At 41.1% G+C, this 25,415-nt stretch overlaps 1 protein-coding gene across 3 annotated transcripts in view; it reads left to right on the top strand.

The window, feature by feature from the left end:
• The window catches only part of rasgrf2b (Ras protein-specific guanine nucleotide-releasing factor 2b), a 511,409-nt gene that overhangs the window by 338,965 nt on the left and 147,029 nt on the right, over positions 1-25,415 (top strand). For all 3 annotated transcript variants that reach the window (XM_051929617.1, XM_051929616.1, XM_028804694.2), the window contains exon 4: positions 16,501-16,590. In XM_051929617.1, the coding sequence (XP_051785577.1) occupies positions 16,501-16,590 (90 nt within the window). The remainder of the gene's footprint in view (positions 1-16,500; positions 16,591-25,415) is intronic.

Below are 25,415 nucleotides of genomic sequence, written 5' to 3'. Positions count from 1 at the left end.
AATTTGGAGAGGTATCAGCGACCTCTTAATTCTTAAGAATTACCCACTGCACAGGACGTGGACCCACCTTTGTTTGCTGCCCCACTGGCTTTTTCAAGACACTGATGATACCATATGAGGATTGGATGAACAAAATGCCTCGGGTTATAAAGGGGTTGTCATTTAAGCAGGTCTTTGGTCTTAAGTGTAGATTTGTGCTATTGAATTGCCTAGCTCCAGAGAAAAGATACATACTGACCTTTATGAATATGGTAGGTGTTTAGTTTTCATCTTTTTTTTATCAATTTTTCATCCTACTCTTTGTGAACTGTCTTGTAGCTGGCTGAAGGAGGAGGAAGAGCTCTTTGTTTGTTTGTTTGTTTTTTCTTCACTTTTATTTTGGAAGCCATTGTAAATATAAGTAGCACCTGCACTGATTTTCTTTTGTTTTTGATGTGTCTTTGCATTGGACTTTGTAAATATTTTTGCAAGACATTTGTTTGTAAAATAGTTTAGACACAGCTGGAATAAACAAGAATCCTGTCTTTGAATAGTTTTTTTTCAATCTGAGTCTCTCTTACTCCATTCCCTGGTTGCTCAGTCTCATCTACTGACACCCCAAGTTGGGAATTATACAACAGTGTCCTTGCCTGGGGTGTCACATAAGTGAGGTGCATGCAAGAGCCAAAACAATTTAAAAGTGCATACATGAGCCATCTAGTGGCTGTGGTTGAGTATGAACAAAGTGGACTGTTCCACACACACAGGCCTTTCGGTTATATATGTCTAATTATGCAGAGCAGAATTCATAATTTCAGGTAATAGCAGGTCATCGGGGTCCTGAGTCAGAAAAGCATTCCCACACTATCATACTGCCACCACAAAGTTGGACTATTTCACTGAGGTCTTGCTGTGAAATGCTGTGTTTGCTTTACATTTGTTATCCAGAATGATCCACTTTTTTCTCATTTATCCAAAGAATATTTTTTCAAAAGGCTAGGATACCTCCCATGTTCTGCCTATGAAATGAGAAACAGTTAACTGTGGTTTATACATTGCTGTTCACCATTGAAGCCCATTATTGCCCATTGAGTTTTTAATTGTGGGGTTGTGAACACCGATCTTTGCTAAGGCAAAAGAAGCCTGCAGTTCACTGGATGTTTTAAAGATCATTTGTGACATCTGGGATGATTTCAAGCCACACTTATGTGATAAGTTTGGCAGGCCAGACAGTTTGGAAAGATTGATTACTGCTCTAAGTGTTTTCCATTCAGAATTTATGCTTCTCACTGTGGTTTGGTGAAGTATTCAGAAAGGGGTTTGTAGCTCTTTCCAGATTGATCAATAGCTACTTTTTTCCAGATCTCTTCTGAATTTTTTTTTTCTGATTTTGGCTCTTTGTGTTTTTTGAATCTTTGCGCTATCAAATCTACTAATTAGAAGGGTCAAAATAAGTGAAATTTATATTGAGGAAAGCTGTCTGTAGTCAAGTCTAGCTATGTTTAATCAGCTGACTCTAATGATCACATTGATGGGGACTGTGCAATTAGCGCTTCATTCAAGTGCCAGTTGGTGTGGGACAATGTTGTTCACTAGATAAAAGAAATTCATTAAGAATAGGACTCTGTTCTTTGTTGACTCAGGAACCCTTCGTCTAAAATGATAATAATAATGGAAATCAGAAATAGAGAAAATATTTTTCCATGGCACTCTGAGGTTGAAAAAATACTCAATGATATTCAGTAAATGGAACCCAGTTTCATTATCTTTAGACTGACTTTCTGCATGATCCTTCTTTGTGAATTCTGGAGATGTCCTTATTGTCTCTCATGTACTGAAATAATTTTAACTTTCTTGTTTTAGTCACATAATTAGTGTGGAGTTTGTCTTTATATTGGGTCTGGGAGCTGTCACACTTTTCCTCCTAGATGCTTGTTCAAACTGCTTTAGACAAGTCACTCTGAACCTCTCTTGCAACCCTTTCAGATACTAATCTATTTAGAAGGTTTATTTCTCAATGGCAAAATTAAGTTTTGTTATCTCTGCATTAATTAACTGAATTTTATTCTGGCAGACAGTTTATGTGCTGTTGTATGATGCAAATGCAACAGGACTCAGTTGAGTGCGCAAGTGAGTGATATTACAACTTGCATTCTAAATCTCAAATGATGTAGTCACAGTAGAATCACTTTAGCTTGATTAACAAAAAAACATGTTTCCTCAGTCTCCACAGCAAGGGCAACACAAATACCTCCTCCGCATTTTCATTGTTGGCCATGATTAAAATTGGAAATTGCCACTTCTCTGGGAGCTGTCTACACTAGCAAATCTGTGTTTTATTGTAGTACACGTACTACTCCAAACTAATTGACTGATTTCCTTAGATGCATATTGACATAGTATTGCATGCAGTTTAATATGCAGACTCAAGATATTATATAGTATATTCATAAACTATGTTCTAATGGATAAATGATTCATAGATTTGGAAGTTCATACATCCACTATCCACCTGTGTTATATATACCTTATACTAGGGGGCTCTGCCCCCTGATCAACTTCACTTGCCAACCCGAGGGTTTGATCCTGTGGAAATGCAATTTAAAGTGTTTTTTTTTCATGAGAATTGTTACATATGCATTATGTTCACTTTTTATTTTAAAACTTCAGTAAAAGCAATATTTGGAATGAAGTTTTCTTCAAGATCGCATTGAATTTTGATTCCTTGTTTGGTCTTATAGCATGATAATGCAAAGTATAACTGGCCATGAGTGAATATCATTTCTTTCTCTCTAATAAATAAACCAACTTTTTCAAATGTTTGCCTTTATGATTTGTTAATTGTCATTGCAAAAGCTATTCTCACGGGAAACTGTAAACGTTTTAATACGAATGGCATATCAAGATCTCCTTTTTTCCTGAACACCGTTTCGAGTTCATTCAATAAAAATAAGACTTTTTGATAAAACAATCTACTTACGAAAGTGGGAATATCCAGAGCCGATGTAGCTGGTGGCATTGTTCTCAAGAAGCTGTGGATTTCTGGCCATTGTGGATTGCACGTCATTGTAAGAAATAAATCTGGCCAACCGATAGTTCTGGATATTGCCATTGCATCATGATATAACTGTTGCAATGCTCTTGGACTACCTTAATATGATAATGGTAATATTACTGCTTTACCTATTTTGAATTTGTCTGAACGATTGATATTTGAATTTTGAATGTGATCAATGAGACCTTGCATATGTTCCGTTCTAAGTTTACATTGATTTGATTTAATAAAGAAGAGACGATAAGCTGCGACATTTACATATGCATTAATAATGTAATGTTGCAATAGATGTTGAGATGATAGAAGTGGGTTAAATACATGGGAACGTATTGCTAACTTTGACCTGAAATATTGTGTGGGTGTTATTCGTTTTTCTGAATGTGTTTTATTACGTATTGTACGACCACCCTGTTTCGCTATCTGGGAAAAGCAAAGAAAAGAGTAAAGGGTCGGCATGTGGCGATGTATTTGACATAAATGACAAATCATGCTTTACCTTTGGATATACATGAATATCTACTCTGTCTTTGATATCTCCGTCTTTCGAAATTATTATCGCTGACAATTAGTCACATGTGGGTTTATTATAAATGCGACTGTGATCTTTCGGATTCATATAAAAATCCAAGAAAATTTCTTTGTCTGTGTTTTGCTGATAACTTTAGTAAAAAGTGCGATACGTTTGGATTTGTATCCATTATTGGCTTTAGAATTTCTATTATGTCGGATCGTTGAACTCTTTTGATTCTATGTTGCATCGCTGCTCCGTGATCATAAAGATACACCTGACCAAATTGTGTTTTTTTCGAAATTAAACTTGTTGTAGGTGTAATTGTTGCGGGAACACAGATTCTCATAGCGTATGGTCCATTGTTGTGTAAATCAACATTTTGTATATTGAATGATGCTAACGCAAAAATTATTGTAGGTATATATATTTTGGTAGGTATATATATTTTGTCTGGCGCAGTGGGTAGCGCTGCTGCCTCGCAGTTGGGTGCCTTGGGGACCTGGGTTCGCTTCCCGGGTCCCCCCGCGTGGAGTTTGCATGTTCTCCCCGTGTCTGCGTGGGTTTCCTCCGGGCGCTCCGGTTTCCTCCCACAGTCCAAAGACATGCAGGTTAGGTGGATTGGCGATTCTAAATTGGCCCTAGTGTGTGCTTGGTGTGTTTGTGTGTGTCCTGCGGTGGGTTGGCACCCTGCCCGGGATTGGTTCCTGCCTTGTGCCCTGTGTTGGCTGGGATTGGCTCCAGCGGACCCCCGTGACCCTGTGTTCGGATTCATCGGGTTGGAAAATGGATGGATGGATATATTTTGTCTGTAATTTTGTGGATTTCACTTTCACCAAACAACAAATCTTTGAATTCTTGCAGAAACGCCTCTTCATTGGGAAGCAGCAGTACTTTTCCCTGATGGCAACATGAATTAGACAATCTACAAGTCTCTGACTTAAGCTATAAAGCTTTACAATATCTACATACTTCTGACATATCACCTATGTCCATATATTCAATCTTTTTTTGCTGTTCCGTTATTTCATTTAGTAATAATTTCCGTTTGTTTGGGCAAATGCGATCTATACTCTTTTTTTTGACACTTTCAAATTTTAGTACTGTCATATTTTTGAACTTCTGCGTGAGTATCGCGCCAAGGTTTTTTCTGAGCCTTTCGAATTCCTCTGCTTTCATAATCTGTAACCTGCTCTGCATGTGTATGGCGCCAACGTTTTTGAACATTTTTATAAAGTTCTACTGTGTCTTTTACTCTTTGTCTTTTATTTCTGACCCCGTTTGAACCGTGCTGATTATTACTTTTCTTGCCTAGGTCACCATCTCACGGGAACATGCTTCCAATGGATGTCGAGGGAAATGAAAGTGTCTCTGCCTCTCTGAAGTGTCTCTCTGTCTCTCTTCAGAAGATCACGTCTTGTCACAAGATTTTTTTATAATAGAGAGATATAAACGTCTACGCGTGGAAGTGTGTGTCGAGGTGGCCTGGAAGTGCGATGGTACAGCATGAAGCTCAAAGAAATTGACTCTGTCACTAGAGTGAAACTGCCGAGAAAAGAGAAACTCACTTAGCTGCTAATACACAAGCGAGGCGAACGCATCGGCAAAACAAAACCTTAGAGGACAGAGAAAATCACTTAGCTGTTGATAGACAACAGAGGCGAGCACACTGGCAAAACTAAACCACAGAGCTAATGCACAACTGATGCAATTGATTGATTGAAGTGCCAGAATCCATGGTTTCTAGGAGTCTGGGCTTTTTTTTTTTAAGAATTAGACTGACAGCAGTGTCCTTTGTTTGTGTGTATATTAGTTCTGATGTTCCTTTAAGGCTCAAAATTGATAAAGTGAGAAAATGATAAAAAGGTTTCCTTAACAGCAATCTAGGTGTTTGCAAAATAACTGTTCAGATTAAAAATGATTTCCAGTGAAAGCTAAAATGGTGTAAATTCTCTATTAATTACTTTGTTATATACAGGATAATTCGAAGTCAAGCAAAATGACACCTTTTATTGGCTAACTAAAAAGATTATAATATGCAAGCTTTCAACTTAAGCCCCTTCTAGTATAATCAAAAAAGATAAGACTAACCATAAATTTCAGGCTTAATTTCCTCATTCCAGTTTGGAAGTTGTTTACCTCAGCACTTAGAAGTCAGGGAAATGACATAGACCAGAGTTGTAATTTTCTGAGTTTGATTTTTGGATATCATTTTGTGGTTTTCCTGTTAGGGATATTAAGACTTTAAATTGGTTTTAGATCCGTGCATTTTTTTTTTTTTATCACTCCCATTCATACTATATTTATTTCCAAGTGCATCTAATTTAATTGTTTTGGCTGTTTTCTTTCCAGCAGTCTTAATTGTGCAAGAAACACTTTTCACAAGTGTTCATATCTTTCAGCTTCTGCTACAGTGATATTAGCAAACAAGTGCCATGGTCTTTGGTATACTTACTATAGTATGAACATGACTGCTAAAAAATCACCCTATTGTTGTATTTCAATAACAAACTCTTTGTACAAACTTATGACATGAGGTCTGTAAGGTATAGGATGGGACTAAGTTAATAACTGTGTTTGTTCAGTGTTATTTCTTTGATATGTGAGTACCTGTTGAGTCTCTGAGCTTGTTGATGGAGACTGAGTGCACAGAAATATTCTTGGAAAGAATGTTGAAACAAGCATTTTCATTGTTCAACTTTTTGCTTAGCAAAAAACTTTCCAAGAGTATACAGTACATCGTTTGTAAAGTAAATAATATATTATCTAAAAAATTAAATCTCTCTATTATGAAAGAAAATATTGAGACAAGACTATTGCCAAGAGAGGTTTTCAAGTCTCGTAAGACAAGACTATTGCCAAGAGATTTTTTCAAGTCCTGCCTTCCTCTCAACCATTTACGATTAACGGCCCACGCCCATGGTCCTCTCACCTCTCATTCATGTGAATGCTTTTGTCAGACACAGTTCCTACACTCTCAGCTCTTATAAATTTTTACTTTTTCCTCACTTTAAGTTCCCAATAAAAGAAGACTTATTATGTCCAAATTTTATTGAAGAATTTCATCCTGAAAGGTTATCAACAGAAGAAATGAGTACACAGGCAATCCTAGCACAGAGAAACGATGAAGTCAAACAAATTAATGTGAAAATTGTCGATGGATTATGTGGCAAATTGGTTAAATGTATATCAATAGACTATGCTGAAACAGTTGGTGATGCTGGTGCGGAAGATGAAAACATCAACTTACAATATCCCATAGAACAGAGGTTCTCAGTGTTGGTCCTGGGGGCCCACTGTGGCTGCAGGTTTTTGTTCCAACCAGCTTGTATTTTTAATTGGACTCCTGGGCTAATTAAGTGAACTGTTATTTGTCAGATTCTGTGTTTTGGGAAACATGTAGAAATTAGAAAACTAAGTTTGGTACTGTATATTAAAATGTACCAAGCAGTTATATTGGAATCATGTATTTTGTTTTCTTTTTAACAATATTTTCATCTTGATTTTCATTCTGTTTTTTGCCAAGTGTTCTAATTGTTTAATTAATTCATTATTTTCTAATTAGTGGGTCTAAAGCTGAAATAGTTGCAGCCTTATTCATTGTTGTTTACCTGGCTGTCTGCTGCTCTGCTGGCTGTCATTATTAAGATACAATGAAGGAATGCAAACTGCACAGAGAAGGGGCAAAATATAATGAAATCAACAAAAGGGAGTGAAGCATTTAAATCTATAGCAAAATTGGAATATTCCTAAATGACTTATTAATGTAAGAATCATGCTGAGGTGCTTTCTTAATGTAGAATAAGAAACGAGAAAAAAACAGCTAATTAAATGAGATCAGTGTTGTCTGGTGTTGTCACTGATTATGAATCTGGTTGGAACAAAAACCTGAAGCCCACAGTGGGCCCCCAGGACCAACTTTGAGAACCCCTGCCATAGAGTATCCACAACTGTTAACACCGTCCAGTCTTCCATCGGCTGAATTAAAGTTGAAAGAAGGATGTATCATAATATTATTGCATGTAAAATTTTAACAAGTGACAAGAAAGGTGATGTAGTACATAACATTAGGAGATCTTGATATGCCATTCATATTAAAACGTTTACAGTTTTCCATTAGAATAGCTTTTGCTATGACAATTAAATTAAATCACAGGGACAAACATTCAAAAAAGTTGGTTTATTTATTAGAGAGAAAGAAATGATATTCACTCATGGGCAGTTATATGTTGCATTGTCATGATGTAACTCAAAATTCAATGCGGTATTGACGAAAAGTTAATTCCAAATATTGTTTTTACTGAAGTTTTACACTAAAAGTGTAAGTTTAAAAAGTATTTTCATGTTAATTTCAAAGCCAAACACAACTAAAAGTATAACGCAACAAATACCAACAACACAACATGAAATTTTTTTTTCAATTTATTATGTTTTACTATTTTTTACTATGATTAATTACTTGCAGTAATGTAAAACAGTTAGCTCTGTTATGCATATGTAACAATTCCCATGAAAATAACAAACTGTTTTAATTGTACATCCGCTTCCCCATATGCGAGTGGCAGAGCTGCACAGTGGCTATCGCGTAGCGCCTGCCCGGGGGTTGGTGAACGAAGTGAGCAGGGGGCAGAGCCCCCTAGTCTTTTTAATAGGATAGGGATGTAAAGTTAGACCTTGTTGGTCTTGTCTCTTGTAAGCTGTTTTCCATATAGATATTTTGATGCCTTGATAGGTTTAACTTGCATTGGTAATAATAAATGTGATTGGAGATTTTTCAGTTAAAGAAGTTTCGAAGTAAGGAAGTCACTACTCATTGCTCATGGTATCAAAGGGTGATGATTTGTTGCACATTGATTATAAATAGCACAGGCAAATAAGAACTCCATTGTATTATGTACTGTATGTGTGATAATAATGAGCCTATGAGCCTGTAAACTTATAAAACAAAAATATGCCTTGTTTATAAAGCATATAATAATATATAGTTGTTGTAGAACTTGACTGATTAAGCATCAAATATGCATATGCAGTTTGCTTTAAGGATAGGGTGTTACCAGTCTGTAGGGGTTTCTCTTGATTTAATGTGTTTAATTTTTGGAATTTTTATATTTGTAGTTCTTATTAATTGTTCATTTGATAATTATTGTGGTGACATCATGGAGGTCACAATGTCATCATTCCCTGCATATTTATGTTGGATCAATTGTGAAAAACAAACTGTGTTAGTTTGAGTTAAGGGAAAGAAATCCAAGGTAGTGTTAGGATTCATTGCTTCTAATCCACATTGTTCTTGGCTTCTACAACATTTTCATGCTTCTGCTTTAGTCTCTTTGTTTAACTTGTCTTATCTGATTTTTAAACTCCTACTTGACTATTGACCATATTGTTGTATCATCCCAACTGACTTTATTCATCTCCTGTTATTTTCCATTATCTTACCCTGAACACCTATCCCTTACTTATTCCACCAAGCAATCATGCTTTTGTTTTGATGACTCAGGTATGGCATGTCCGAATGTGTAATGTCAAATGTCAAAAATACTTTGAATTATTCATTAAAGGGGCCCACTGTCATTGTCTGTGGGGATTGTTACTGAGTTTTTTCATTCTGTTCAGCTATGTTCAGAATCTAGGTTACAATGAGCCTTATGTAAAAAGCACTAAATTGATTGGATTTAAACCACACATGTCCTTTTCTGTACAAATTATCTCATCTCATTTTCTGAAACCACTTTTCCTAGTAAAGGTCACACACACACAGTAGCAGCAGGCCAAGCAGGTCAGCCCAGACTTATGACTCCCCAGCCACATATTCCAGCTGTTTCTGGAAAATTCCCAGGTGTTCCAAAGCTAGGCAAGAGATATAATCCCTTCAGCACATCCTGGGTTTGCTGCAGGGTCATCCTAACAACATACTCAAACTATCTCAACTGTCTCTTCTCGATCTAGAGGCTCTCTTGAAAAAATTAGCTTTTAATCCAGTCATGGAGTGTCAGCTCAGCCATCCTGCGGAGAAATCTAATTTCTGCCACTTGTACTCGTGATCACATTCTTTCTGTTATTACCCATAAGTCATGATCATTGGTGAGGACAGAGATGTAGTAAAGGGAAATTATGCTTTTATTTATTTATACAGTGTATACATTTACACATTTATATTTGTATTGTACTATGTGTTTTTATATATAGTATAAATACTGTATAAAGAACTCAAATTTTTACTGATATGATACACATTTTTTATGCTACACATGACATGATTATTTAATGTTTTATTTTTAATGAACACATTGTCAGTCAGTTATTTTAAGAAATACGGTAACTTAATTGTAACATATTGAAGATTAAAGACAGTTTGTGATATGATGTATTGACTTTTTTACATCAGTTGGTTGATAACAGTGATCAAGACATTTATAACCCAATAGAAGTACAGTTCATCATCACTAGCTTAAAACGAGTCATAAATTTATGGCTATAACTGACATATACAAGTAATCCTAATCTTTAATTTCTATGCAATAACTGAGTTATACATTTTCCAATGAAGATGTTTAAATTGTTTACACTATCAATACATGCAGCCATATTTATAAACAAATATGACTTACATTTTTTGCTTATAAATTTGCCTAACAGATTTCTATTTTAACTACATATAAATTAGCAGAATACAGTTTTTTAAAAGCTGCTTCAGCCACATACTGTATCTGTACTTTGCAAATTTCACTAACAACTCCTCCCAGGTGAAGTGTGACCAAAAAAAGCATATAGAGGGGGTAGCAACAGATGTGCACAGCAAAGATAGTATTTCTTTTTCTTGTATGAAAATTACACATCATCCGAAGATATGAAATATAAATTGAATATGTTACTTTGGAAAAGAATAATAAAAAGATAGAAAATTGTTTACATTCTTGACTTTTTGTGATATTCCATTAGATTAGTGTATTACACACTTGTATTGCACTGCTGTTTTTGAAGTTATATTCAATATTGTACTTGACTATCTTTTGTGTCTCTTAGTCCCAGAATTAGTTCCTAATCAACATACCTTCTGTGTGGAGTTTTCTTATTCTACCAATGTTCAAATGGGTTTTAACTGAGGATTCCAGTTTCTTTCTGTATTTTGTTCTTATGGTTTATTGATGATTATAAATTAACCTGGTGTGTGCATGATGGACTGTCGTCCCTTTTACCGCTGGGCCCTGTGTAGTGTTTCTTAATGCTAAGACTGGCTTTGATTACCAAAGGCTTATAACAGGAAACAGCTGGTATTGAACATGAACTAAAAATGGCCAAGGGTCAGATAAACAAATAGGGACAATCTCTTAATAGCCAAAAACATCTTATGTATTGTCAGGAATGACTGGGATCCTTGCCCCACTGGTATGCCTCCATACCAGAAGGATCAGGGGAGGAGATGTGACCGGAACATTAACTCCCCTGGAATACAAGGTGGCAGTCCGCCCAGGATGATAGTGGTGCCTTGGACTCCCACAGGGCTCCATGGGAGTTGGAATTTGATACAGCCGTGTTGGGGTCCGTGGATGCCGCCGGAGGTGCTGTAGCAGATGCTGAGCCCTGGAGCACAGCACTTCCACCACACCCAGAAGTGCTGCCAGAAGTCCATCACCGAAGACCTGGAGCACTTCCAGGTGCCTTATATAAGGTCCAGCAGACACTACTCAGTGAGCCAGAGTCGGGAGAAGGGAGATGAAGCTTGCCGAGGAGGAGAGGAGGAGAATGAAAAGAGAGAGAATAGAGAAAGAGAGTATTGTGTGGTATTGTGCTTTTGGGGACTGTTATGGACTTGTTGGGAACGGGGAAGGCATTTCCCACAAGGGATGAGAAATAAAAACCGCGTGCTTTTACAAGTGTGCCTCCTGCATCAGTCTGTGTCAGGTTGGGTGGCTGGTACAGCCCCTGGTGGTGTCACAGTATGTATGTAAGTATGTAAAGTATGTAAAAATCAATTAAGCAGAAACATGCATGGTAATGATAATTTTGCATAACCTGCTTAAGAAAATATCATTTAAATTTATCTTGGAAAGCATTTTATCACATCTTTATTAATGTTCATAGAACAATCTGAAACTGAGTTAAAGATGTTTACATTGAATAAAATATATGAGGTAGAGGTAGAAATGACGCGGGTCACCGGGGCCCCACTCTGGAGCCAGGCCTGGAGGTGGGGCTCGATGGCGAGCGCCTGGTGGCCGGGCCTGCACCCATGGGGCTCGGCCGGCACAGCCCGAAGAGGCAACGTGGGTCCCCCTTCCCATGGGCTCACCACCTATGGGAGGGGCCAAGGAGGTCAGGTGCAGTGTGAGTTGGGTGGTGGCCGAAGGCGGCGACCTTGGCGGTCCGATCCTCGGCTACAGAAGCTGGCTCTTGGGACGTGGAATGTCACCTCTCTGAAGGGGAAAGAGCCTGAGCTAGTGCGCGAAGTTGAGAGGTTCCGGCTAGATATAGTCGGACTCACCTCGACGCACAGCTTGGACTCTGGAACCAATCTCCTTGAGAGGGGCTGGACTCTGTACCACTCTGGAGTTGCCCTCGGTGAGAGGCGCCGAGCGGGTGTGGGTATACTTATTGCCCCCCGACTTGGAGCCTGTACATTGGGGTTTACCCCGGTGGACGAGAGGGTAGCCTCCCTTCGCCTTCGGGTGGGGGGACGGGTCCTAACTGTTGTTTGTGCGTATGCACCGAACAGCAGTTCGGAGTACCCACCCTTTTTGGAGTCCCTGGAGGGGGTGCTAGAGGGCATACCTTCTGGGGACTCCCTCGTTCTGCTGGGAGACTTCAATGCTCACGTGGGCAATGACAGTGAGACCTGGAAGGGCGTGATTGGGAGGAATGGCCCCCCTGATCTAAACCCGAGCGGTGTTTTGTTATTGGACTTCTGTGCTCGTCACGGATTGTCCATAACGAACACCATGTTCAAGCATAGGGGTGTTCATATGTGCACTTGGCACCAGGACACCCTAGGCCTCAGTTCGATGATCGACTTTGTGGTCGTGTCATCGGACTTGCGGCTACATGTCTTGGACACTTGGGTGAAGAGAGGGGCGGAGCTGTCAACTGCTCACCACCTGGTGGTGAGTTGGCTTCGATGGTGGGGGAGGATGCCGGTCAGGCGTGGTAGGCCCAAACGTGTTGTGAGGGTCTGCTGGGAACGTCTGACAGAGCCCCCTGTCAGAAGTAGCTTCAACTCCCACCTCCGGCAGAACTTCGACCACATCCCGAGGGAGGTGGGGGACATTGAGTCCGAATGGGCCATGTTCCGTGCCTCTATTGTTGAGGCAGCTGACCGGAGCTGTGGCCATAAGGTGGTCGGTGCCTGTCGTGGCGGCAATCCCCGAACCCGTTGGTGGACACCGGTGGTGAAGGATGCCGTCAAGCTGAAGAAGGAGTCCTACAGGACCCTTTTGTCCTATGGGACCCTGGAGGCAGCTGATAGGTACCGGCAGGCCAAGCGGAATGTGGCTTTGGTGGTTGCTGAGGCAAAAACTCAGGCGTGGGAGGAGTTTGGGGAGGCCATGGAGAACGACTTTCGGACGGCTTCGAGGAGATTCTGGTCCACCATCCGGCGTCTCAGGAAGGGGAAACAGTGCAGTGTCAACACTGTATATGGTGGGGATGGTGCGCTGCTGACCTCGACTCGGGACGTTGTGGGTCGGTGGGGGGAGTACTTCGAAGACCTCCTCAATCCCATTAACATGCCTTCCAATGAGGAAGCAGAGCCTGGGGACTCAGAGGTGGGCTCCCCCATCTCTGGGACTGAGGTCACCGAGGTGGTCAAAAAACTCCTTGGTGGCAGGGCCCTGGGGGTGGATGAGATACGCCCGGAGTTCCTCAAGGCTCTGGATGTTGTAGGGCTGTCTTGGTTGACACGCCTCTGCAACATTGCATGGACATCAGGGACAGTGCCTCTGGATTGGCAGACCGGGGTGGTGGTCCCCCTCTTTAAGAAGGGGGATCAGAGGGTTTGTTCCAACTACAGAGGGATCACACTCCTCAGCCTCCCTGGAAAAGTCTATTCAGGGGTCCTGGAGAGGAGGGTCCGTTGGATAGTCGAGCCTCGGATTCAGGAGGAACAGTGTGGTTTTCGTCCTGGTCGCGGAACAGTGGACCAGCTCTATACCCTTAGCAGGGTCCTGGAGGGTGCATGGGAGTTTGCCCAACCAGTCTACATGTGTTTTGTGGACTTGGAAAAGGCATTCGACCGTGTCCCTCGGGGAATCCTGTGGGGGGTACTCCGAGAGTATGGGGTACCGGCCCCCCTGATAAGGGCTGTTCGGTCCCTGTACGATCGGTGCCAGAGCCTGGTCCGCATTGCCGGCAGTAAGTCGAACCCGTTTCTAGTGAGAGTTGGACTCCGCCAGGGCTGCCCTTTGTCACCGATTCTGTTCATAACTTTTATGGACAGAATTTCTAGGCGCAGCCAGGGCGTTGAGGGGGTCCGGTTTGGTGGGCTCAGGATTGGGTCACTGCTTTTTGCAGATGATGTTGTCCTGTCTGCTTCATCAGGCCGTGATCTTCAGCTCTCTCTGGATCGGTTCGCAGCCGAGTGTGAAGCGGCTGGGATGAGAATCAGCACCTCCAAATCCGAGACCATGGTCCTCAGCCAGAAAAGGGTGGAGTGCCCTCTCAGGGTTGGTAGCAAGATCCTGCCCCAAGTGGAGGAGTTCAAGTATCTCGGGGTCTTGTTCACGAGTGAGGGAAGAATGGAGCGTGAGATCGACAGGCGGATCGGTGCGGCATCCACAGTAATGCGGGCGCTGCATCGGTGTGTCGTGGTGAAAAAGGAGCTGAGCCGCAAGGCGAAGCTCTCAATTTACCAGTCGATCTATGTTCCTACCCTCACCTATGGTCATGAGCTATGGGTAGTGACCGAAAGAACGAGATCGCGAATACAAGCGGCTGAAATGAGTTTCCTCCGCAGGGTGTCTGGGCTTTCCCTTAAAGATAGGGTGAGAAGCTCAGTCATCCGGGAGGGGCTCAGAGTAGAGCCGCTGCTCCTCCGCATCGAGAGGAGTCAGATGAGGTGGCTCGGGCATCTGATCAGGATGCCTCCTGGACGCCTCCCTGGTGAGGTGTTCCGGGCACGTCTAACCGGGAGGAGGCCCCGGGGAAGACCCAGGACACGTTGGAGGGACTATGTCTCTCGACTGGCCTGGGAACGCCTTGGGATTCTCCCGGAAGAGCTAGAAGAAGTGGCCGGGGAGAGGGAAGTCTGGGCATCTCTGCTCAAGCTGCTGCCCCCGCGACCCGACCTCGGATAAGCGGGAGACAATGGATGGATGGATGGATGGATGGATGGAGGTAGAAATGTCTTTTAAGGCATGATGGTGACAGATTGGAGCCATTGTTTAATGGCCTGAGAAAGTATGGACACCATCAGTTTGATTTGTAACTAGATGGACTTCTGTGAAGAGTTTTCATGTTTGTTGTTATTACATGGCTCAGTGTGAGTATGAGTTTCAGTACGCCTTGCACTTGCAATGACTCATAACTTCCTTTAGCTTCCATTTTAGGAGGTTTCCTTTGGCAAAGGCATCATCCTAATGGCATAGAACAATTGAAAGTCTTGCAGAAAACTTTTAGAAGAATAAAATCCACACTGTCAGGGAGAGAGCTAGTCACACTGTCAGGGAGAGAGCTAGTGAACATGAGTACACTGTAAGTAAACAATAGTAAACAAAGTTTGAAACTGTGTAGGAGCAAAAGAAAGAGAAGCTACCTGTCTGGAAAAATGTAATATTCCCCCACATTCTAGAGGCAGGCACCTCCTGGCTATTAAGAGTCAGTAAAGTGTTTCATCTTGATAAAGCAGGGATCAGTTAGTTTATTTAGAGCAAAAGATGTATGTCACAGAGAGCTGGTAGGAGACCTGAGTGACTCCTCAGTGCAAAAAAGGTCACAAATGAGAAACCTAACCTATAAAGAAGTATGAAAGCCTCACAAGATTTTGTGACCCTCCAAGTAATTTTTGGGATTGGCAAAGGTTGAGCTTCACATGGCAGAGTGCTCTTTGAGTCAAGAACTAGAAGGTGTTATGCCTTTGGTGAAAAAATAGGCTTGTCTTTATAAGGACAAAATGAAAATTAATCAGGATACTAAAAAGAGAAAGAGATTTTGCAAGGGACACATGAAAGGTCATCACAAAATGAAGTCATCCAAGCCGTTTTCAAAATGGTGACAAAAAAAATAACATTATTAAAAACTGAAGATAATGCAATGGACAAATAAAAATATTTTTACAGATTAAAACATAGGTTTCATGGTGGATGAAGCTACTCGAACATCTCTGGGGAGAATTGAAAAAAGCCATCCACCAATAGTTTCCATCCAACCTGACAGAGCTTGAAAGGATCCACACAGAAGAATGGCAAAAAACCCCCTGCAAATTTAGGTGTGCAAAGCTTGTTGTGTTATACCCAAGAAGACTCAAGGCTGGAATCGCTATCAAATGTACTTCAACAAAGTTTGAGTAATGAATGCACGTGACAATACGACATTTGAGTTTTTTGCTTTTTTTATATAATTGTAAAAATTTCTAAAATCCTGTTTTCACTTTGTCGTTTTGAGGTACTGAGTGTTTTTGATGTGGGAACAAATTAACTTAAATGGTTTTAGCTCAATGCTGCAACACAACAAAATGTGAAAAAAGTGAAGGGATCTGAATACTTGCTGAATCCACTGTAAACTGACAATCTGTCAGCCCAGGACAACAGTTAACAATCAGCCTAACCTGAACATCTTTGGAATATGAAAGGACAACGGAGTCCCCTGACAAAAAAAAAGCCATGGAAGACACCTGTGATGCTAACCATTGCATCACCATGTGACTCAGCCTATTTAAATATATAAAATTAATGATTTATAATGTTTTTCCTGTATGTCGAATTCAGTGTATATGCCATGTTTCAATTATTTTTATTTTTTTTCTTAGATTGTTGCTCTCAATAAGACAAAGGAGCGAATGCGTCCTTACCAGGCCAATCAAGAAGATGAGGATCCGGATATAAAGAAGATAAAAAAGGTAACTTTTAGAGCCTGAAAAGATTTTTCAGTACAGGACAGTGTGTTATGCTGGTTTTATTTGGTGAAGCTGTTCATTTCCACTTAGAGCATGTGTATTTCATTCTAAAAGATGCAATTGCATTGGTTATGTTAAAAAAGTGAACACATCAAAGAAATAATTTAATTATAGATCTTACAATATAACTGCAAATGCTGCCAAATGTACTCTATTAATGCAAACTGACATGTATTCGAAAGGATTGTGAAGGCTTGCTTTAGGATCTTGAGTAAATATGAGAGGGTTTTATAACAGATTTTAAATGTAGGGCTGTTGCTGAAACTGTTTTCTGAAGGGAGCAATATGCAACAGATGAGAGCCTTCTCAGTCTCAAAAATAAAGTTGCAAGCTTTGTTGTTCATTTAAAAGACATGCAGTCACATTCTCTTCTTATTCTCATGTTGAACAATCCCACTCACTCATATTCTGAGTAACCGATGAAGCCATCTGTTTGCAAATTCTTTCACAAGTTTAAAGCTCTCCCAGGGAACCAAGTCTCCCTTATATTCCCTGAAAGCTTCAGTTTCTCATTTTTAACTTCATTCTGTTAAGCTCTTTCCATTAATATATTGCAACTGGTGTTCTTCTTGCACTTGAAGAGATTGAGGATGGCATGTTTAGATGCAGGCACTATATCTTACACTCTAAATCATCTTCTGACTGAGATACTGAGATGCCTTTTATGAGATTTTAGTCATCCACATATTCACATGGTTATTCTTAAGGAACTCTCATTTCTTTCCACAATGATATACATTTCATATGTTGAACATCATTAGTACTTTAGAAATTCCATGGAGTTGAAATCCTCATTAAAGTGATGGCTACAATGGATTTTTTAAAACCTAAACAAGGTAAAAACCACTAATAAGATAAAAAAACATTATAATAACAAAAAAAAACAATATACATTACTGAATAACTTAATTTCTAATCCATTTTTAATATAGTCATCTATAGAAAATAGCCTCCTTAAAGCTGACACAAATAAATTCAAAGTCAGATTCGAAATGGTGTGACAAGTAATTCACTCCAGACATCATAAAGGTTTGGGGCAGCCACCTGTAAAATAATTGAACAGAGATGTTCACAAGACCGAGTCCAAAACAGAACTGTCAGACTGGAGGTAAACAGGCGGCTTTAAAGGCCCATAGAGGAAGTGACGTCATCCAAGGTGCCGGGACTGTGAAAGACAGTCAGCACATCCTACCGCCCCCTGGTCTGATGTGGCATTACAATAACTCAAGCACTTTAACTGCCTCCTATTCACACGTGTGTGAGAAGGCCCCCCCTCAGCATAAACCCATCGGCTCGGGCATCCTGCACCGAGAGATCATGTATGAGGGAGAGAGCATCGGCATTGGCATGGAGAGAGCAATTATGATGAACAAGAGAAAACTTGTATGGTTGAAGCTCAAGAAACCACCTAGTGACCCACGGATTCGAGTCCTTGTGTAGGGCCTTCCACTGTAGAGGCGCATGATCCATCACCAGAGTGAATTTGCGACCCAAGATGTAGTACCTCAACTGCATAGTCACCCATTTAATTGCCAATGCTTCTCTTTCCACCACTGCATACCTGGTCTCCCAATCCAGCAGTTTCCAGCTCAGATACATAACGGGGTGTGCAACACCATCGACGCTTTGGCTCAGCACAGCACCCAGGCTTGTGTCTGAAGCATCCATCTGGAGAATGAAAGTGAGAGAAAAATTAGCTGCTGATGTATGGGCCTGCTTCAAGTCACAGAATGTAGCGTCCATCTTATCAGTCCATACCACATTGTTGGGAGCCATCTTCTTTGTCAAATCTGTTAAAGGCGCCGCTCTCTCCAAAAACTGAGGTACGAACCGGCGGTAGTACCCAGACAATCTGAGAAATGCTTGGACCTGCCGCTTGGTTCGCGGACGGGGCCATTTCAGAATGGCTTCTACCTTTGAACATTGTGGTTTGACGGTACCCCGATCCACCAGGTAGCCTAAATATTTAGCCTCTTTCAATCCAAAGAAACACTTCTTAGGATTGAATTGAAGCCCGGCTTCTCCTAGCGCCTGCAATAACGCTCTCATCTGCTGTATGTATTCCTTCCATGTGCTGGAATAGATGGCAATGTCATCAAGGTAGGTAGCACTATATGCATTATAGGGTTGGAGCACTTTGTCCACCAGACGTTGGAAAGTCGCAGGGGTCCCATGTAACCCGAATTGAAGGACACGATACTGCCAATGTCCGCTATGGATACTAAATGCTGTCTTGACCTTAGCGGAGTCCGTTAGAGGAATATGCCAGTACCCCTTTATCATGTCAAGTGTGGTCAGAAACTTTGTTTGGCCAATCCTTTTGAGAAGGTCATCAATTCGAGTCATTGGATAAGCGTCAAATTGGGAGACTTGATTAAGTCAACGGAAGTCATTGCAAAACCTCAAACTTTCATCGGGCTTACTAACCAAGATGATCGAACTGGACCAGGTACTATAACTCTCCTCTATCACTCCACTTCTGCTTTCTTTGCCTCGGGAAGTTGATAGGGCAGCTCTCTAACAATAACACCAGACTCTGTCACTATATTATGCACAATCAGAGAGGTCCTTCAGGGTTTTTCACTCACTACCTCCATGACGGACAGGATAGCTGTTTCAAGCTCCCGTCTCTGTCTGGAATTTAAATCTGCAATGAAATTAAAGTTGTCTGTGTGAGCAAAGAATGAATGGGGATGAGTGGAGGTGGGATCAGGATCCCTCTCCTTCCACCGCTTCAGCAAATTCACATGATAAATCTGCTCGCTCGGCCAACGAATGGTTTGTTTCACCAAATAGTCCTCTCCTTAATTTTATAAGGTCCTTGCCAATGGGCAAGTAATTTAGAATGGGTGGTGGAAACCAAAACCATGACATGATCTCCCAGATGGAATTCTCAGAGCGTCGTATCACGATCATAATAGTGGACCTGTGCTGCTTGCGCCTCCTCCAAGTGACTTTTTAAAACAGGTTGAATTTTCCCAAATCGATCACGTAACTGTGCAATACGCTCCAATATATTTTTAAAGGGAAGAGCCTCTCCTTCCCATTCTTCTTTCAAAATATTCAATAATCCCAGAGGTTGTCGTCCATATAGTAATTCAAGCAGCAAAAACCCCGTAGAAGGTTGTGGGACTTCCCAATAGGCAAAGGGCACAAGGGGGAGGAGCTGATCCCAGTTCCTCCCATCCCCGCTGACCACCTTGCGAAGTGTTTGCTTGAGAGTTTGAGTGAACCTCTCTACTAGACCGTCGGTTTGAGGATGATACACCATGGTCTTTAAGTGCTTTATTTTAAGTAACTTGGCAACTTCCCTGAATGCCTCCGAGGTGAATGGCTTCCATTGATCTGTAAGGTCTTCTTTAAGGATACCGACATGCACAAAGACCACTGCAAGTTCCCATGCGATTGTCTTCGATTTTGCTGAGCACTGGGGAACAACCTCTGGATATCGAGTAGCATAATCAAAGAGGACTAATATGTTCTCGGGCTGAGGGCTGTAAGGGTCCTACAATATGGACCCCAATGCGCTCAAAGGAGACATCAATCAGGGGAAGGGGAACGAGAGGCGCTCAGTCCCTCCTAGGAATTTGCTGTAATTGATACTCTGGGCAAGAGACGCAAAAATGGTGAACCTCCTCATTAATTCCTGGCCAATAAAATCGGAGCTTAATCCACTCTAGTGTTTTCTCAGTGCACAAATGGCCTCCTAGGAGGTGGGCATGTGCTAATTCACAGACTTGCCGCCGGTAAATTTGTGGGAGTAACAGCAATTTCCTCACCTCCCCCTCATGCTCCGCTACTCGATATAATAAGTCATTCTCTATCACAAACTGAGGTCCCAGTGGCATGGGCTGATGAGAGCATTGGCCATTGACAAGTACTACTGCATTTTTTGCAAATTTTAGGGAGTCATCATTCCACTGCTCCCTTTTGAAAGAAGCCGGTGTTTCTCTAAATTGAAAATGCATCTCAGAGAGAGGGTCCGGTTTGACTTCAAGGGACGGGGATTCTGATGTTTCCGCCTGTGATGGCCCAGGAATCTCCCCATCTTCCTCATGGACTCCCGTATCTCTCTCAGCTGGCTGGTTACACGACATGGAGTTGTTTTGTTCGGAAGTAGTAATTAGTACACCACTTTTATTATCAGACCAGTCCCACCCCAGAATCACAGTGAAAGGTGGATTCAGGAGGACCGCCACGGGGACTTTTTGAAGTGTTCCTCCATAGCTGATGAAACATAAGGCGGTTTTATATTTTGGACTTCGCCATGGACACATGTAAACTGGTCTTTACTTTTATCCATTGTCGCAATAATACATATCGGCAAGCAACAATTGAAATGTTGCTGCCGGAATCAAGGAGTGCTTCGACTTTGTATCCATTGATGATTACTACTCTCGTATGTGTTAGTGACAGGGGATTGACAAGTGCACATAAACCGCCTCTCCCTATCCACCTGCATCTCTCCTCATCCCCGGGCAGGTTGCACACCCTTGAGAACTCTGGAACAGGCTCTGGTTTACATGAATGAGGCCGAGTTTGTGTGATGTAATCCCCCACAGAATCCATCAGAAGACCATTCTGCTCCCTCAGATTGCTTTGATGTTTCTAGGAGCTGTATAAGCTCCTCCATGGTGTGGAAATCTCCCCAGACCAGCTAGGTAAAATATTTGGGGAATTCCTTTAACAGAAACAAGCAGGCTACCTGCTGCACTATTTGAAATGTTGTAAGCTCAAATGGCCTTAGACATTCTACTATTTGTTCCCAGAGAGCTTCTGCCTGCTCCTGGGTTGATGTCTCAGGATCTAACTCCCAGTTTTTTAGGTTTTCTACCTGCTAGTCTGGGAAAAGCCCATATTTACCTGGAATCTCAACCCCCATTGTCAGCTCAGCTCTTTCCTCCAAGAGAATATAATGAGCCCTCTTCATTTCCTCCATGTCTCATTCAAATTTCTCCCTTTGAGAAAATACTAATCCGGTTTTGTATTTAGGAAGCAGAGCCTGTAGCAAGTTACTCCTGACCCCCAGATGAACTCTCCACCCGGAAACTTGACCCCAATACTTTCCCACCTGGTTAATTCTCAGGTCCGGTCCCGGTTTCTTCAGGGAATCAAAATCCTGTCGGCAACGCCACTGTGATGAGTAATTCACTCCAGACATCATAAAGGTTTTGGGCAGCCACCCGTATATTATATCCTGTCTGCAAAAGTTTTAAATAATTGAACAGAGATATTTACAAGACCAAGTCCAAAACAGAACTGTCAGGCTGGGGGTAAGCTGGCGGCTTTAAAGGCCTGTAGAGGAAGTGATGTCATTGGGGCCGGAACTCGAAGTGACATCATCCAAGGTGCCGGAACCTGGTGGGATTTCCCGGGAATGGTCTGCGAGTAACTGAGAAAGACCATCAGCACATCCTGCTGCCTCCTGGTCTGATGTGGTATTACAATTACTCAAGCCCTTTAGCTGCCTCCTATTCGCACTTGTGTGACAATGGTAATTTTTGTTCTTCAAAGTATTTAGGACACTGAATGTTAAACCACAATGGTGACTGCTGAAATCCGGCTTCCATCTGCCTGTTACATGTTTTCATATATTTCATATGTGTTTCAATTTTAGAATACACACATACATACAGGGCAGGATTATAACTTTATGGTACCCTTGATCATCAACACCTTTGATAGTCTTGATTGGCCACATGCAATTCTCAAATGAGAATTCATATCCAGGGATAGTTTGCTAAAAAATTTTGTAAAGAACACTGGCGAGAGCCACCTCTGAGAAGGCTCCGTTCTTCCTAAAAACACATCCCCATTTTTCTCCAATACATGCACTCAAAACAGCCAGGGTTGCAGTATACCAAAAGAAAAAAAATGTTTCCAACTGTATAAGATAAATATGTAAGCCAACTATGAAAAGAAAGGGAGACAGCAAAAGAAACCGTCTGGTGACTCTCACTCCTATAATCTCAAAGTGCTTTAAAAGGCTGGTAATGGCAGAGATAAAAAAGACCATCAATGTAACAGTGGATTCCCATCAATATGCTTTTAGGAAGAACTGCTCACTACTAACGCCATCTCTTCTGTGATTCATCTGGCTCTCACCCACCTGGAGATAAAGAACTCCTTTGTCAGATTACTCTTCTTGGATTTTAGCTCTGCCATTAACACCATTATCCCCCAAATACTGGTGAACAAACTGTCCCTACTTGGATTAAATTTAGTACTTTGCAACTGGATTTTGAATTTTCTAACAAACAGTCAATATATATACTGTATTATATAATGAATATATAATAATATATTAATTATTATATATATATTGTGGGATATGGCCGGCCATTCATCCCGGCCAATACCCCCAGGCCGCCAGATGGAGCCCTCTCTGCAGCATGGAGGTGCCCCGAATGCCAGCAGGGAATCATGGACATTGGAGTTTTCCTTTACAGCTCTGCTGGATACCATGGGGGCCATCAGAGGACGCTGCAGGGAGGCATAAGGATTGTTATGTACACTACATCCCGGAAGTAAGTCCTAGTCACAGCGACAGAAGAAATTACATACTTCCAGGATGAAGAAGAAGAGTTTTCACCTCGGGTCAAGGACTATAAAGGACTGTGGGAGATCCCAGACGGCTGAGCTGAGTCGGGAGGAATGGTGACAACGCGTCTGGGTGTGGAGGATTGATTATTGGTTTATTGTAGTGATTGTTTATGAGTATTGTGGTGTGAAGGGTGCTTGGTGCACATTATTGTCCAAATAAAATAAGTTACTGGACTTTTATCTGGTATCTGGTATCTGATCTGAGAGTTCAAGGGGATGACAGCGCCCCCTATCTGTCACAATATATACATATATACAGTTTATATATATTTTGACAACAAACAAAATATATATATATATATATATATATATATATATATATATATATATATATATATATATATATATAAACTGCTCAAATAATTAAAGGCACACGTTAATTAGAGTGAAACTTCTGGGATATTGAACTGGTTTGTTAAGTAGCAGAGGGGGTTGTTGATTAGTTTCAGCTGCTTTGGTGTTAATGAAATTAACAACAGGTGCACTAGAAGGGCAATCAGAATACAGTAAACCCTCGTTTATCACGGTTAATCTGTTCCAGACTCTACCACGATAAATGAATTTCCGCGAAGTAGGATTCTTTATTTATAAATCGAATATTTTCGCATTTAGAGCATAGAAAACCTGTTTACGGCCTTCTAAATACGTTTTTAAACATTATTAGAGCCCTCTAGACATGAAATAACACCCTTTAGTCAAAAGTTTAAACTGTGCTTTTACTTAAAAATCTCAAGTAAACTTTTTTCACGTTGTCATTATGGGGTGTTGTGTGTAGAATTCTGAGGAAAAAAGTGAATTTAATCCATTTTGGAATAAGGCTGTAACATAAGAAAATGTGGAAAAAGTGATGCGCTGTGAATACTTTCTGGATGCACTGTATATACAGAATATATATATATATATATATATATATATATATATATATATATATATATATATATATATATATATATATATATAATTTTTTTTTAAAAGAAACAAGCATTCAAATAAACAGACCACATGAGAACATAAGCAAAGTAAAAAAAATGTTTTCACCACCAAAAGCCTACCACCCCCACATATATATAACGTACAAATTACAAAGACACAGGGGGATGCACAAACCAGTGTGTTTCTTCGTATTTCTTCATGAGGAAAGAGGTGCCGAACGCTAAAGAAAAGGCATATGATGAATTGTATGAGAGGTTGGACACTAAGTAGGGAGAAAAGGACCTGTACATATTGGCTAGACAGAGGGACCGAGCTGGGAAAGATGTGCAGCATTTTAGGGTGATAAAGGATAAAGATGGAAATGTACTCATAAGCGAGAAGGGTGTGTTGAGCAGATGGAAAGAGTACTTTGAGAGGCTGATGAATGAAGAGAACAAGAGAGAGAGAAGGTTAGATGATGTGGAGATAGTGAATCAGGAAGTGCAACGGATTAGCAAGGAGGAAGTAAGGACAGCTATGAAGAGAATGAAGAATGGAAAGGCTGTTGGTTCAGATGACATACCTATGGAAGCATGGAGGTGTTTAGGAGAGATGGCAGTGGAGTTTTTAACCAGATTGTTTAATGGAATCTTGGAAAGTGAGAGGATGCCTGAGGAGTGGAGAAGAAGTGTACTGGTTCCAATATTTAAGAATAAGGGGGATGTGCAGAAATGTAGTAACTACAGGGGGCTAAAACTGATGAGCCACAGCATGAAGTTATGGGAAAGAGTAGTGGAAGCTAGGTTAAGAAGTGTGGTGATGATTAGTGAACAGCAGTATGGTTTCATACCAAGAAAGAGCACCACAGATGCGATGTTTGCTCTGAGAATGTTGATGGAGAAGTATAGAGAAGGCCAGAAGGAGTTACATTGTGTCTTTGTGGACCTGGAGAAAGCATATGACAGGGTGCCTTGCGAGAAGCTGTGGTATTGTATGAGGAAGTCGGAAGTGGCAGAAAAGTACGTATGAGTTGTACAGGATATGTACGAGGGAAGTGTGACAGTGGTGATGTCTGCTGTAGGAGTGATGGATGCATTCAGGGTGGAGTTGGGATTACATCAGGGATCGGCTCTGCGCACTTTCTTATTTGCAATGGTGATGGACAGGTTGACAGACGAGATTAGACAGGATTCCCCATGGAATATGTTTGCTGATGACATTATGATCTGTAGCGATAGTAGGAAGCAGGTTGA

Source organism: Erpetoichthys calabaricus, chromosome 7 (genome assembly GCF_900747795.2).
Source record: "Erpetoichthys calabaricus chromosome 7, fErpCal1.3, whole genome shotgun sequence".
Classification (NCBI taxonomy): domain Eukaryota; kingdom Metazoa; phylum Chordata; class Cladistia; order Polypteriformes; family Polypteridae; genus Erpetoichthys; species Erpetoichthys calabaricus.
This window is presented reverse-complemented; position numbering and strand designations above follow the sequence as displayed.